The sequence below is a fragment of the Agelaius tricolor genome, unplaced genomic scaffold (genome assembly GCF_023055355.1).
Source record: "Agelaius tricolor isolate 1412-34295 unplaced genomic scaffold, bAgeTri1.0.p SCAF_31, whole genome shotgun sequence".
Taxonomy (NCBI): Eukaryota; Metazoa; Chordata; class Aves; order Passeriformes; family Icteridae; genus Agelaius; species Agelaius tricolor.
The window spans coordinates 1,631,393-1,646,125 of NW_027269291.1; the positions used below are offsets into that span (position 1 = coordinate 1,631,393).

Consider the following 14,733-nt stretch of genomic DNA (forward strand, 5'->3'; position numbering starts at 1 on the left):
CCAGCCCAGCCAAGGGGCTCTGGTTCCCAGGATGTCACTCCAGGGCTGCTGGTGGGTGCAGGGATGAGCCAGCAAGGCCCAAACACAAATTAAATGGTGGCAAAGGCCCTGTGCAGGGGCCAGTCCTTGGCCTAGTGCAGGGGCCTTGGGCCGGGCCGGTAGGGCCTGGTGCTCCTGGCCTGTTTGGGGTGTCACAGGGCGCAGGTGGGGGCTCAGGGGGTGCCTGGAACAGTGTGAGGGTGTGGGGGTGTCACACACACTGTTAGTGAGCCACCTCCTCAGGGACTGTCCCCAGAACACACACCCCCTGCTCGGTGGTGATCCCCCCGCTGTCACTTTTGTGGCCCCCCTGCCTCTGCTCCTCACAGCCTCCCCCTGCAGCCACGCTGGGGTGCAGCTCCCCCTCGCTTTGTCATCGCTGCGTTGCCGTGCCAACGCCGTGGCCCTGTCCCTGCTCAGACACTGTCACCGCAGGGCCCGGCACAGGCAGCACCAGCCAGCACCCACAGGTAGGGTGGGGAACACGGGGGAGCCGTGTGGGGATCTGCCGTCAGCCCGTGTGGGGATCGGCCTTCAGCCCCTGTGGGGATCTGCCTTCAGCCCCTGTGGGGATCTGCCTTCAGCCCCTGTGGGGATCGGCCTTCAGCCCCTCCAATTTGTCACTCAGACCCTCCTCAGCTATGAACCAGAGAGAATCCCCTCCCCTGCATGAGCGTGCAGCCCCCATCGGGAGCAGAGACAGTCCCTGAGCCCCCCTGGCATTTTGGAGAGTCCCAGCCAGAGGCCACCGTGAGGTGAGGGGGGGCCAGGCTGAAGGTGTATCCTCCCCCCAGGGCATGTGGGTTAACCGGATTAACCAGAGAAAACACCCTGCCAAATGTGAGGAGCACTGGATTTGCCCTGGGAAGGGGGAACTGTGCTTGGGGGTGCAGGGGAGACAGAGGCTGGGAGGGGAGCAGGCAGGTCCTGGAAGGGGTCCAGTCACCTCCAGTTTTCCCAGCACTCAGTGGTGGCTAATGGGCAACTCAGAATATCCCACTGCCACAGGCATGCCCTGCGTCCTGCTGCCAGGCCCTGTGGCTGGGGGTGTTCCTTGCCTGTCCCTCCATCCTCAGTGCTGTTGGGAACTGTGTTTGCCCTGTGTGACTGCCAGCAGGGCCAGATGTTTGCATCTGGTGGGAAGGCAGGACAGGGCTACATGGGTCCCCATCTGCCACCCCCAGATGTGCCAGCAGCCCCTGGGTGTGATGAGAGTTTGGGGGAGGCTGTTGTGATATCCCAGTGCCTCTCATTGTCCCCCCTCCCAGCCTGGTCCCCCTGCCCATCCCACAGAGCACCCCATGGCCCCAGGCAGTGAGGCTGGACACAGGCGGTTTTTGCAGTGCAACTTAATGGGATAAACCAATTCCCTTAACCCACTTATCTGGCTGATCCAATAAAGGTGGCTGGGAATAAAGTGTGTGCGTGGTCTTAATGCATTCCCCCTCTCCACGCTCCCCCAGTCCTGGCAGCATCGTGGGTCCGTCTGCCACAGCTGGCAGAGGGCTCCTCCCCAGAGGCAGTGCAGAGGGGCCAGGGCAGAGGGGACGTTGGACTTGCTGGCTCCAGGTGCCAGGGAAGAGGAGGAGTGGCTGTGGCAGTGGTGGAGGTGGCTCCGATCCATCGAGGGATAACCCAGCACCAAGCATAGAGCAGGTGAGCTGTGGGGTCCATGGGAAGGGTCTCTGGTGTAGCTGTGGTTGGGTGACACCATGTGTGTGTGTGTCCCCAGACACACACAGCACAGATGTTCACTCAGCCCCATGTCCCCGAGGGCCATTGCTCTTACCATGGAGGGGGTGCCTTGCTTATCCCTGCATTTCCTTCCCCTCAGGGTTTGGGGGTTGTTGAGGGGGTCTGGGAGCGGATGAAGGTGGGACATGGGATGGGCATGGAGTGGGAGGGATGGGGATGGAGGGACAGTGTTGGAGGGATGGGGATGAAAAGGATGGAGGCAGGGACAGGCACAGAAGGACAAGGATGGAGGGGTGTGGATGGAGGGGCGGTTGTTGCAGGAGGGCTGGGGCAGGAGGAATGAGGCAGGCAGGGCTTAGGCAGGGGCAGGAGGGTTGGGAAGAAGGGCAGGAGCAGGCAGGAGGTGCAGGAGCGCGGGGCTGGGTGTGCCGTGGCGGCTGGGAGCCACCTCCAGGTGCGGGTGACGCAGCGGGACCAGGAAGCTCCGGCTCCGTGGCAGGTGAGGGTGGAGCAGAGGCGACGGACGCTGCTCGGGGCCGGAGCTTAGCCCAGGTTCGGCCAGCCGGGACCTGCCTGGGGCCACTGTGGCTTCGCTGCCCCCTCCTCTCTGTCCCCGCAGGCTGCCATGGATGGGGCCCCGCCGCCCCCCAGCCCCAGCGGGCTCTCGGCATACGTGGCCGTGTCGCAGCTGCTGGGCCTGACCCTCCTGGGCACCACAGGTGCCTGGCTGGGCCGCTACCGGGGCGGCGTGGCCTGGCACAGCCCCCTGCAGTTCAACGCCCACCCCCTGTGCATGGTGCTGGGCATGGTGTTCCTCCAAGGTGACGGTGAGCAGAACGGGGGGATGGACGCGTGCCCTGTCCCAGCTGCAGCCTCCAAAGCCTGCAGCTGTGGTCAGGCAGGGAATGAAGGGGACAAAGTGGTGACAAAAGACACGGGGAAGGCGCACCAGCATCCCCAGGCAGTGCTGGGTGAGCCCTGTGGATGCTCAGGTACCCTCTCTGTGCAGCTCTCCTGGTGTACCGGGTGTTCAGGCACGAAGCCAAGCGCTCCACCAAGGCACTGCACGCGTTGCTCCACGGCCTGGCCCTGGTCATCGCCCTCGTGGGTGAGTGCTGGGCTGGGATGGGAGGGGTGGACTGGGCAGGGTCAGCCCTGCTGGTGGTGCTGGGATGGGATGGGAAGGGTGGATTGGGCAGGATCAGCCCTGCTGGTGATGCTGGGATGGGATGAGAGGGGTGGATTGGGCAGGATCAGCCCTGCTGGTGATGGGCTCTTCTCCACAGGCATCATCGCTGTCTTCGAGTCCCACCGGGCTAAGGGTATCCCTGACATGTACAGCCTGCACTCCTGGTGTGGGATGGCCACCTTCGTGCTCTACCTCCTGCAGGTAAGGGGTGGGAAGCCCCTGGCCCCCCTGGCAGGGAAGAGGCTCTGCAGCACCTGTGACATCCCCGTGTCCCAACAGTGGTTCCTGGGCTGTGGTTTCTTTCTGTTCCCCGGTGCCTCCTTCTCGCTGAGAGGCTGGTACAAGCCCCAGCACGTCTTCTTTGGCATCACCCTCTTCATCCTCTCCATCACCTCCTGCTTGTTGGGCATTACTGAGATGCTCCTCTTCAACATCAGGTGGGTGACCTTTCCCATGGTGTGTGTCTGAAAGATGAGGATGGGGATGAGGATGAAGAGGGGGTCCAACCCACGATAGAGATAGGCCACCCATCCCTTAAGGCTTGGGCATCCCTCTCTATGCTTGCAGTGATTCCTACAGCCACTTTGTGCCTGAGGGCATCCTGGCCAACACCCTGGGGGTGCTGCTGGTGGCCTTTGGGCTGGTGGTGGGCTACGTGCTGACACGGGAGGAGTGGAAGCGCCCACCACTGGCAGAGGAGCTGGCCCTGTCCATGGACTTCAAGACCCTGACAGAGGGAGAGAGCCCTGGTGGTGGCAGCCAGTGACATCTGCAGCTCCTGGTCTCCAGCATGGGCTCCTTGTGATGTCTGAAACGTTCCTGTGCCCCCTGTCTCTGGTGGTTTGCATCTCTGCCCAGCCCAGGGTGACGAGGACAGCTGGGGAAGGACATGCTTGGTGCAATGCTGCCCATTGGACTCAGCTTGGCTTGGCCTTAATCATCCTAAGCTCTGCCCTGTCCAGGCCCTGGTGACCCCGAACCCATCCCAGCCCTGTGGGAATGGCAGTGCTGTGGGCAGGGGCTGGCAGGGGCACAGGAGAGGGATCTCTGGGCTCTTCCTCTTCCCTGCTCTGGGGATGGAGTGGGAGCAGAGATTTCTGCACTGTGGGCCGAAGCCTGTAGGCTGTTCCCAGTGCTGGGGGGCAGAGGGGATGTTTGCCAGCACTGGGATGTCTCACTCACTGGCAGCCCCTCTCCCTCAGCACGGGGGGACGCTCCCCAGAAGGGCTCCCTGGGGGTTTGGAGTGACCCTGTGCCTGTGCAGGCTCAGCAGCTTCGTGTCTGAAGTGTTTTCTCCCCACGCATGATGTGTTTGCTCATTGGATGCTCCTGACCTAATAAATGTTTGCAGCTAACCCTGTCCTCCTGACTCTGCCCCCTCAGAGCAGTTTTGGGGTATCCTCGAGTTCCCACATGCCGAGGGCAGCTGGGAAGGAGGTGCCCGAGGGGCTGGGGAGGGTGGGTGGACATTAGGGGTGGGATTGTCAGTGGTAGCTGTGTGAGGGACCCCATGGGCCCATCTCCAGGGTCTGGCCATGCACTGGGTGTTGTAATTATTATCCATTATATTATTATATGTCTTTTTTGGCGGCAGCAGTGGCGCTGCCTCTGTCACCTCCCGCTCCTGGTGGTTCCCAGGTCTCTGTCCCCACCCCCATGCAGTGACTGTGAGACCCAACCCACCAACATTTCCAAACCAAGAAGCATCAGAACACTCCTTCACTGACCCCAGTGTGGGAAAAACAGCAGCCCAGACACCATTTCCAAGTGTTAACCATTTATAAATAGGTACATTTTTTCATACATACAGTTTTCATTGTACAGATTACAATCTGTATACATTGGGGGGGGGGAATGCATTCTTTTGAACTTTTCACATCTATCTCACAGCTCACATGTACAGACAAGAAAACTCTGCTCAAGCAAATACAGCAAAGGAAAAAATATGTTTTCTTCTTTCCTTAGAGATGAGAGGCGAAGGCCTCTGCTGTTGGCAGGGGCTGCTCTTCCCACTGCACAATATCACAACTGTGTGGTGTTCAATATATCAGAGAGAACAGAACATGCATTGGATAATATACTGTACAGAGAGAAAGTCCTTTACATCTGAATTATAGAAAAGCTAAAGGAAAATTTAAGTGTCTTAAAGATCTTCCCAGCAAGTGTCTCAGAGGATGGCGACCAGGCAGTTGTACAAAGCACAAGGCAGGTGTAGTGGACGTGTTTGTACCCAACTCAGATCCTCTCGGATGTGAAGACAGAAAGGAGATGGAACGCTGAATGCAACACTATGGCAAAGAAAAGGCTGGACAGGGATGAGCCCGGCAGTACTGGCAGAGTCCACACGAGTCTCTGGCTTATCAGTGTAGCAACACAATGGACTTTATGTAGCACACAGTGCTGCTCTCGGTGGCTGGCTGAGCAGTGCACAGCGAGGCAGACCTGTGGGGACCCAGCTCTATGGGCACGAGGCTTTCCCACCTACCCATTCCCACCCTGACTTGCCTCCCCACCGCCGTCCCTGGACAGCATCACCCAAAGGGACAAAGTCTTTTAGCAAAGCAGCCCTCTGTTTTCACAACCACAGGATGTGATCCCATCAGATGGGACCTGGCTGCTGACTCCCCAGTACCGTGACAGCTAGAAAAGGAGCAGGAGGAAGGACACAGCTGGTGGGTTGGGTGTCTGCTGGCTTTCCCCGTGACGGCCGCGCTCACTGTGACCTCTTGGGTCGGTCTGTACCAGTTTGGTGAGATCCAGCTGTAGAGTCAAGAGTTGGACACGAATGCATCTTGCTAAAGAATTGAGCCCTTAGTGGTTTATATTAGAAAAAAGAGTTTGATTGAATGAAAATCCAGCAATTATTCACATAAAGCTGAAAAAAACGCAGATTCACTTTCAACCATTGTGCTTTGTGTCCAACACACCCTCCACCAGCCTGCCAAGCGCAGCCGGCATGGGGTGAAGGCTTTGATTTGCAGAGGTCCCAGCAGGTACAGCAGCTCTTTCCCTAAGCCCTTGGGTAAAGGCTGATAAACCAGTAGAAGAGTTACCTTGAATTCCCAAGAGTACAGCAAAGTACAACCACCAAGGAGCTCGCGGCAGCGCTCTATGGGCCCCCGCGGGCGAGGAAGGCGGAGGACGAGCAGGCACGCTGGCTTGCTTGGTTCTCTAGATAAGGCAGAGCTGGCACTTCGGTTTTAGCTAGACTTCTCCTGGGTAACCCTGAATATACAGCAACCTTTGCAAAGGAGACTGAACTGCTCCCAGTTTACCACCCACCCTGGTTCCAGACCTAATCCCAGCACGACTCCGGTGTCCGGCATACGCACGCTCACACGTTCACACCAGCCACACGGTTTTCTTCACAGCCAGGTTAAAGAAAAATAACCAAAAAGTTCAGTGCTCAGACAGACTGAGCTGGGCACTGGTGCCACAGCAGACAGACAGATGGACAGACACACATTTCAGATTGTTGGAACCATCACAGTCCTCCCAACCAGTGACACAGAGAAGGCAGCTCAGGCTGTACCTCCTTCAGAGACAGATCTCAAAGGATCTTTGTAAAACCCCCTTTTTCCTAAGCACTTTGATGCCCACTCAAGACTATGTCCAAAGCCCTCTGATGCCACTCCCAGCCTGGCTGGTGGGACCCTGCAGAGCCCCCCACCATGTGGGTGTCCACTCCCCTGGGACCACAGCATCCTCCAGACCTGGGAGAAAAGCAAGAGCCAATGAACCCTCAATGAGGGATGGGGCAGAGAGCCACACCCGATGCTGGGAGAGAAGATTCCAGCTCTGTGGCAGCACACCTGGGTCTCAGAGCAGCCACAGGTGAGGATGAGAGACACCTGGTGGGAAGCTTGGCTAAAGAAAGGGGTCAGCTTCAGCATCACTTTTGGCACTGCCTTCTGCACGTACCCCAAGAATGAAAACTGGAGTTTCAATGTCATCAAGAACCTGCTTTTCTTGGTGGACCCAAAATCCTGCTTGCTCAAAGGTGGGGCTTGCCAGTGGTACCACTGCAGTCAGGAGGGCATGAAGGCACCAGCTGGCAGCATTGACCTGCATCTTAATTACTCAAAAAGTAATTAAATACATAGCACAGACATACAGGACAGCTCAATGTCTGAAACTGAGCGTGATCTTGTCAGACCCAGATCTAAGAGTAGAGGATGAAGGGCCCTCAGGGTGAGATCTGACCTTGTGCTCCCCCAAGCACAATAGGGCCATGCCAGCACAACACAGAATGACCTCTGCTTCTCCTAATGCAAAGACCAAATCATGACTTTGAAGACGTAGGGGACTGAGCAAGAACAGCTCTTCCAGGAAAAAATGTGCTTCTTACCCACCTGGTGACCACAGCAGCCATCCTGCCTCAACTGTCCCTAAGAGAATTGCCAGGGAAGTGCTTTAAAACCACTGCAAATAATTTTGTATTCAAAAATTACTCAATCTGTTGATGCTTATATACAGGAGTCAGTTCTTGTGCTATAAATGTTATGATTCATTGCTTCGTTTCTTTTCTCTTCTTTTTTTTGAAAAATACACTAAGAGACATGAGCTGTTTTGCTATTTTTCTAATGAAGACACTACTCACACTTAAATATCCAGTATTTATCATAGTAACAAATCCAAACAGTAAAGTGCACCCATTTACAGAGAGAACAGATGGAAAACCATTAGTGCAAGAATCCCGTGGAAAATGTAACACGTGGAATTGTGGAAAAACCTGCATGCTGCAGTGTTTCAAGCCTTCTTCAGCTTTGTGGTTGTGTTAAAAGCGTGAGCTGTTTTCTCTTACAACATCTTTAGAAACTGGGAAGTTACACACAGGAGTGCAGTGGGGGGATGCTCTGAAGACAGGACTGGGAGCACAAGGCAGCGAGTGGCGAAAGCAGAGCATGGGCAGCTCTCCTGTCACTGCCCCTGCACCACCCTGGGGCAGGGGAGAGGAGCACCTGCGGCCACGGCGTCTCCCTGGGCCGGATAGCACAGGGACAGGGCCCCACTGGGTCACCTCTTCCTTTCAAAGAAGCAACTAAAGGTAGGAAGCCACTCACTCAGGCAGAAAGCTGGAGGATAGGAGGCACTAAGCAAAGTGACTGATGCTGCTCCAGACCCGGGATACGTCTCCCAGCTACGGGCACGTGGGATGCAGAGGAGAAATCAAGTTATTCCTTACAATACAGAGCATGTTATTTCAGAAATGAGAGGAATAAAGAAAACCATCACACCCCATTTGCAAGGAGAGAAACCATGCACAGACCTGGGTGTCCCCACATTGAAGGGGTCCCAGCCAGCCCCCATTTTACAGAGCCCTGGGATAAAGCAGAGTCAACACTGGGTTGCACCTCAAGGAAGAAAACACCAACCTCAATCCAAATACTGGCTTTGACAAAGACCAAATGGCCCCTGGGGCGCTCCAAAGCTGCCAAAACTCATAGAGGAACCCCCTCTTCCAAATGCTCACCATGTGTCTATGTAACACAAGCCTCCCCTGGCCCAAGATGTGCAGGTCCCAGCTTGCTCTGAGCCAGTTAGGCAATGAAATAGCAATGAGATGTGCTGAGCCACACACAGGAAAAAAGAAATGCCCCATCAAAGCCAGGGTTTGCTTAAAGAGTTCCAGACCCTGTCCTGAGCTGGTGTGAAAGGGTGCAGCTGCAGTGATGTGTTGCTGGGATATGCTCACTCACACCAGCGGAGGCTGGAGCCCGTGATTTGGTTCAAGAAGTCTTGCAGTCAATTCTCAGTAGCCCTTTGGAGGTATCGCTCCCCTGCTCAGCACTGAATCGCTCCCCAGAGTTGATATGAGTGAGGTTTGGCATTGGGCAACAGGCACTAGTTTGCTTTAAAACAAGCTACAGCATTATCACTCTCCCTCCCATCATCCCACCCTTCACCCTCAGAACAGAAAAGGCAGATTACAAACCCACCAGGAATAAAGGAATCGGTAAAGGAAGTTCTTCCCCCCACCTCAAAAGAAATTTTCAGCAACTAATTGAAAAAAATTTTTGAAAATCCTATAAAAAGGATTTTGGAACCGGCCCCTGCTTTTCGCGCTGTCTTGATGTGACTTGCATTTGATTACAAAACTGAAAATAATAGAAAAAACCCAACCTGAACTGGAAAATGTCCTGAAATAGATAACATAAATAAATTATAAATAGGTCTCTCTGAACTACGGCTTCTCAAAAAGCAACACATGGTCTCTGCCATGTACAGATATGGAACACGGTGTCCCTTTCCAGGATTTCAGGAACAGAGAATCTTAGAGGAGCGCAGCCCTTGCTACAGTCCCTGCTCCCTGGCAGGACTGAGCCAGAGGGAAGGGATGCTGCAGGCCTGGGACTGCAGAAGGACCCTTCCTCTTTCACCATGCCATGTTCTACATACTCATCATAAAAAAAAAAGTAAAAAAAAATCAAGAATTGCAATTTTCCTCTTTGAATACCATTTCCTAAGTCAGATTTTTGCTCTTCCTTGCAAGTAATACACCCCCCCCAGATGAAGTCCCCAACACTGACTTGCCCCGTGCAAACGCTGTGGGTGAGGTGAAGTCTGCCAAGAGTGTGAAGAAGTTAATGCAACCCCAGTTCATGCACAAGAGGTTCCTGGCCAACTCCCTTGGCTGATTAAAACACATAACAAAGGGCCAACCTTACACCCTCAATGCTTGTAAAATGCCCCAGAGCAAAGAAATCAGTGTGAGGGCACCTGGTAGGTACTTGGAAAGCAGCAAAGTGCTGTGTGATCCCCACCCCTTCTGGCCAGTGGCAAGTTAAATAAGGAATGAAAGCACTGTAAGCCAGCAGAATCAGAATGGGTATTGTGGGTACTGTGCATAGCTACTGGTGTTAAATCACATCACTGTGGGTAATCTGCTCTTTGGGGCAAAGAGCCAAACAACCTGGCTGGCATGGGGACCTGTGGATGCAGCCTTGGGAAAGGCTCCTGTGGAATTCCCTAGGAATTCCCATCAGAGTTGAGTAAGAGATCACTGAGACAAAAGAAACCAATTTAAATCCAAGGCAATTGTCTCTTGAAAAAGAGCTGGTTACCTCCTGCTGCGTAGGGATATCTCTGGACCACCCCACACCATGGACTAAGATATCCTGGCTGGAACTTTGCTGGAATTGGGCAAATGATACTGGCTCGGCTGATGTTGGCTTCACAGTCAGCTGGGGAACAAAAGGGCTGGAGCACGTGCATGGCTGTCTGACCACCACATAAAGTACCGGAGAAACTTGATCATGTAGCTATCAAAGAGAAATAAAAATAATAATAGGAATAATAATAATTATAATAGTATGCATGGAAATCAAGCTTGGAAGTGTGTGCTGAAAACATGAGGGTCTCACTCCAACAAGTGTCTTTTACACATTAGACTCCACAAATGGTCTCTTTGGTTTGATTGGGGACGTCTGCCCTTGCCTGGAGTCCCTGGAGAGCTGCCTGTACAGGTTATCCTGGTAGGCCTGCGCCACGGGCAGCGTCCTTGCCACCTTGACGTCGGGGTATGAGGAGGCTTGGGTGACTCTCTCCAGGAGGTCTCCCCGGGACCCATTGGCCAGCATCCCATGGGGGCTGTAATAGTCTTCCTCTAGCAAATGGCCATTCTGTGCATTGTTGGTTTTGTTATAAAAGGCAATGTTGCTGATTGAAGAGGGTGGGCTAAAGGATTCCGGCTGGGGCAGATTGCCAGGAGACGTAGGACTAATGACAGTGTCCACTGAAGACACAGCCCAGGTCCGGTTCTGCTGATGGAGATGGGGGTACTGCTGAGTCCGAGCAGTTTTATCTATGATTCCCATGAACGGCGTGGTCCGGGAGCGGGCTGGCTCGCTGGGGTAGCCCCCCTGCGTGGGCGACACTGGAGACAGCTCATCGCACGATCTGTCATAGGCTGGCTTGAGGGGAATCTCCATTTGCTGAATCGAGGCAGAGGGGCGAAAGTTGGGAGTCAGGTTGGAGGTGGAGGAGATGCTATTGCTGGAGGGGGAGAAGCGGAGGCCAACGCTCTGAGAGTGGAGTAGAGGCCTTGGAGTCGGTGGGTGAGGCTTGATTTCGCTGGGATTGACTGTGACGGGCCTTCTTATGAGGTGAGACACATCTGGAGAGCCCAGCTGGTTGGCGGGGAGGGAAGAACGCTCCAGGTCAAGTTTTGAGTGGCACACTGGATAGTAGGAGGCCGACTGGCTTCGCCCAATCTGAGGTGTCTGGCTGTATCTCATCCCCCCTCTGTAAGCTGAAGATGGTCTCTGGGGAAGGTCTTCTTTGGCCAGCCCTCCATGCTGACAGATGGCTCCGGCGCTGAGGCTCGCCTGCACGTGCTGCACGGGCCTGCTGTCACCCACGATGCCCCCGATGGAGCCCTGGTAGACCAGGCGGCTCTGGCTGACCCCCATGTCCCCTGACGATGACTGGTACTTGCTGGCCATCGAGTGGGCAACCTGGCTGTAGGCACCAGTTGGGATGACAGTACTGGAATGGACGGCAGAGCTGGGCTGGTTGCTCCTCACGATCTGCGCCTTGGCTGGCTGCAGCCTCAGCCCCGGCTGCGGCACGGCCACGGGGAGCTGGGGCATCTGGAAGGATCTCTGCGTCATCTTGGACAGCGGGGACTTGGGCCTGCCGGGGAGCTGGGAGACGGCGCTGGGCTCCTGCTGGTAGCGCACCGGGGAGCCGGACTGGGAGCGGTAAACGCTCATGCTCTCTGCGGGGGGACTGGCGCGGTACTGGGGGCCTCTGCGCAGGGGAGACGGCGGCGGGCTCTGATACTCCTTCCCCTGGCTTCCCACGGGAGGGGGGCTGAAGCGGTAAGTGGAGCCCTGGTGAGCTGGGGACGTGTGTGGAGGACTGGGTCTGTAATGTGAGTTTTGGTGTGTTGGAGATAGAGCAGGAGATGTGGACTGGTACCCCTGCCTGGTTGGTGAACCCACAGAGCTGTTGGACCTGAAATCAAAGACCTGATGGGAGCCAAGAGGTGAGCCGGAAATATAGGCTGAGTCCCTGTGAGCTGGAGATGGGGGTGGGCTCTGGATGATGGGCAGCCCTTGGTTTGGCCTGGACTCTGTCTGTAAGCCAATGGAAATATTTTCTACATCCTGCTCGAGGTATTCCTCCTCAAAGATATCTTGCACAGAATACAGCTCTTCATGCTGGGCTTCAGGTTCTGGCTCCACTGGGAGTGGAGGTGATGGCTGCTGCTGCTGCTGCTGCTGCTGCTGTTGCTGCTGCTGCTGCTGTTGCTGTTGCTGCTGCTGCTGCACCTGCCTGCACTCCTCCTCCACCCGCATCAGCAGCCGCTGGATCTCACGGTTGTTTGGACACAGCTTGATGGCCTCGTTCAGGTCCTCCAGGGCTGCTGAAAACTGCCTGCTTGACAAAGGAACAGAAATGAGAACTGAAACTACTTTGGATTTGGATGGAGCTGTTTTCAGAGATTCCAGGGGAATAAAGCGGCTTGTGCCTGTTACTGAGGGAGAGAGCTGTGATTGCTACTCTTGCTGCACCTCTCACATGCTGCCTTATGGGCCTCCCTTGGATTTATGTTATCCAAACAGAGGGAAAATTCTGGAGAGAAGGGAACACAGTCCTTAGATGGCACAACCCAGACTAGCAAACCCGCCTGCCTCTGCAGCTTACATTAGGGGCCAATTAATTACTCCCCCTAGCATCAGCATGAGCTTCACCTCTGTTTTAGTGAAGGGAACACCAACACATTGATCACCACAAGCCCAGCTCACCGATGCTGTAAACAAGCTCTGACAGAGCTACAACCACTTACGCCAGCGAAAATTTAACTCCTGCCTGATGCCAAGACCACACAGCGTCAGGCCTGGCTCCAGAGCTCAGGGGCTCCCACAGGTCAGCGCTCTGGGCAAGGCTTGTCTCTCCAATTTTGCAGTGGATTTTGGCTAACTTCTTTGGAATGAAGCAATCATGCAATGTGCCAGAGGCTGTGAGCCCAGGGAAGCCTTTGTGAGGGAAAGGCCAGCCTAGGAGGTGTAACAGGGAGGTGGGGGTTTGGGAAGGGGGTTGTCATTTACAGGGACACTGTTCACTTTGGAGCAAAACTATGTGTTTGAGCATGACTGTGATCTAAGAAAACCCACCCAGATGGGGGAAAAGATCCCATCTGTGATCCCCCCAGCACCTCCCAACACTGGCTTAATCTTCTGAACAGGCCATGAGTCATATTCTGCTTTTAGTCCAAGCTGTGGTCAAACTAAAGTGTACTTAGAAAAAGAACACTCAACTTTGGTGCACTGGTCTCCAGTGCTGTAAGACGTCCAGACAAAGTTCTCCCAAAACACTTGGGACTCAGAAATCACCAAATGAGGGAGGGCATTACTTTGGAGTTCAGGACGTTTGTGATCTCACTAATGAACGTTCCCTGGCCATTTCTTCCCGTGGGGGCAGTGCCTGGCTCTGCAGGGTGGGTGCCCACACTTGATGTGACAGGCTGGCAGAGACTGGCCCCTCACACCCTTCCCTCTGCTCCTCCTCACCTGCTGCTGCGTTTGGCCCTTGCTCTTGCATAGTAAGCTTCGTAAGACTTCGGTTTCAGCTCCAGTGCTTTAGTGGCAAATTCCTCCGCCATTCCAAAATCCTGTCATTTGAACAGGTGTGCAGGTAAGTAACTGAATAAATTCAGAAATAAAAAATACATACAGCATGGAAGAAAACAAACTTTGTATGGACTTTCTTTTTTGTATTGCATGGAAAACTTGATGGCTTTGGAATATTTTACATGCATTCAACATCATTTACAGACAGGGAGCTATGATGGCATTTCCAAAGACTCAGGTGTTGTTAACCCAAGTTGCTGTCATCACCCTCATTGTGTCCCCAACATGTGCATGTAAATCCCTCTCCAACAACCTACAGTCTTGAGGAAACATCTGGTCTTGCAGAGGCTGGAATTTTATCTCAAGAACGATTTTTTCCATAGTTGAAAGCAATAGGAAACCTTTCCCATGCCTTTCTGCTTCCCTGAACACACTGACATTCTCTGAGGGGCTGAAGAAAATTGCCTGTGAAGGACAGGGCTGCATTAGCTGCAAGCAGGACTTGCCTGGGAAAGGTCTCCTATCAATCCCACTGTTCCTCAGTTGTCCATGACAGCTCACCTGGGAGGATAGTTTGGGAGCAGGGAGAGGGTGACAGTGTGGGATGGGACCGCTCTGGGTGCTTTCCAGGGGCACTGCCAAGAGACCAGATTATCAGCTCTGGTTCAGACCCTGTCACCACCCTCCCTTGCCTTGTTCTGAATGCTTCATGTCCTGCTAAGCTCAGCACTTGTGAAAGAAAACTCCTCCTAGTGGGGAGGATTCCATTTCACAGCCAAGCACTGCTTTGGATTGCTGCCCTGGGCTATGACCTGAGCAGCTCTGGGAGAAAGGACTGAATAGTGCTGCTCCTGATTTGTTCAAAAACTTGTGATGCCAACTCTTGCTATGGGCATGCCCTGCCTGGGGAACATTTTACTTCTCTTTGTACCTGCAGTAGCAGTTACTGTCCAACCAACTGAACTGGGAATGCAGTCATGAGGTATCTTTATGGTCTCATCCATAGCTGCAAAAACTGCAGGAGCAATTACAACCCTCTAAAATTTTCTATCACAAAAGCTGGCATTCCCCAGTTAATGATAAACCAAAAATCTTGTCCTCAAAGCACAGGACAAGAGCTGGAGTTGATTAGCTGTGAATTGGCTGATTTAAAGAGAAGGTTCACACTTTTTCTCCAAACTATGTTTGTTCACCAGCATTAAGATTTTACTCCCCTTGTTTTCCATCTTTCTT

At 54.0% G+C, this 14,733-nt stretch overlaps 2 protein-coding genes across 8 annotated transcripts in view; one reads left to right on the plus strand and one right to left on the minus strand.

Moving 5' to 3' along the window:
- Positions 1–353: 353 nt before the first annotated feature.
- CYB561 (cytochrome b561) lies at positions 354–4,278 on the plus strand. Its single transcript, XM_071451153.1, has 7 exons — positions 354–509; positions 1,503–1,695; positions 2,354–2,561; positions 2,744–2,842; positions 3,021–3,124; positions 3,203–3,360; positions 3,491–4,278. The coding sequence occupies exons 3-7, from the start codon at positions 2,360–2,362 to the stop codon at positions 3,687–3,689; spliced, it is 762 nt and encodes a 253-aa protein (XP_071307254.1). The 5' UTR covers positions 354–509; positions 1,503–1,695; positions 2,354–2,359; the 3' UTR covers positions 3,690–4,278.
- A 405-nt stretch (positions 4,279–4,683) lies between these two features.
- The window catches only part of TANC2 (tetratricopeptide repeat, ankyrin repeat and coiled-coil containing 2), a 146,687-nt gene continuing 136,637 nt past the window's right edge, over positions 4,684–14,733 (minus strand). For all 7 annotated transcript variants that reach the window (XM_071451061.1, XM_071451059.1, XM_071451060.1 and 4 more), the window contains 2 exons: positions 13,441–13,541; positions 4,684–12,304 (listed from right to left, as the gene is read on the minus strand). In XM_071451061.1, coding sequence (XP_071307162.1) covers positions 10,303–12,304; positions 13,441–13,541 — 2,103 coding nt within the window. In that variant the 3' untranslated portion in view covers positions 4,684–10,302. The remainder of the gene's footprint in view (positions 12,305–13,440; positions 13,542–14,733) is intronic.

Bases quoted from the DNA above. Each gene is read 5' to 3' on its own strand.
- CYB561 (XM_071451153.1), top strand. From the start codon at position 2,360: ATGGATGGGGCCCCGCCGCCCCCCAGCCCCAGCGGGCTCTCGGCATAC. The intron at 2,562-2,743 runs GTGAGCAGAACG...CTCTCTGTGCAG, and splicing joins GGTGTTCCTCCAAGGTGACG to CTCTCCTGGTGTACCGGGTG. The intron at 2,843-3,020 runs GTGAGTGCTGGG...TCTTCTCCACAG, and splicing joins CCTGGTCATCGCCCTCGTGG to GCATCATCGCTGTCTTCGAG.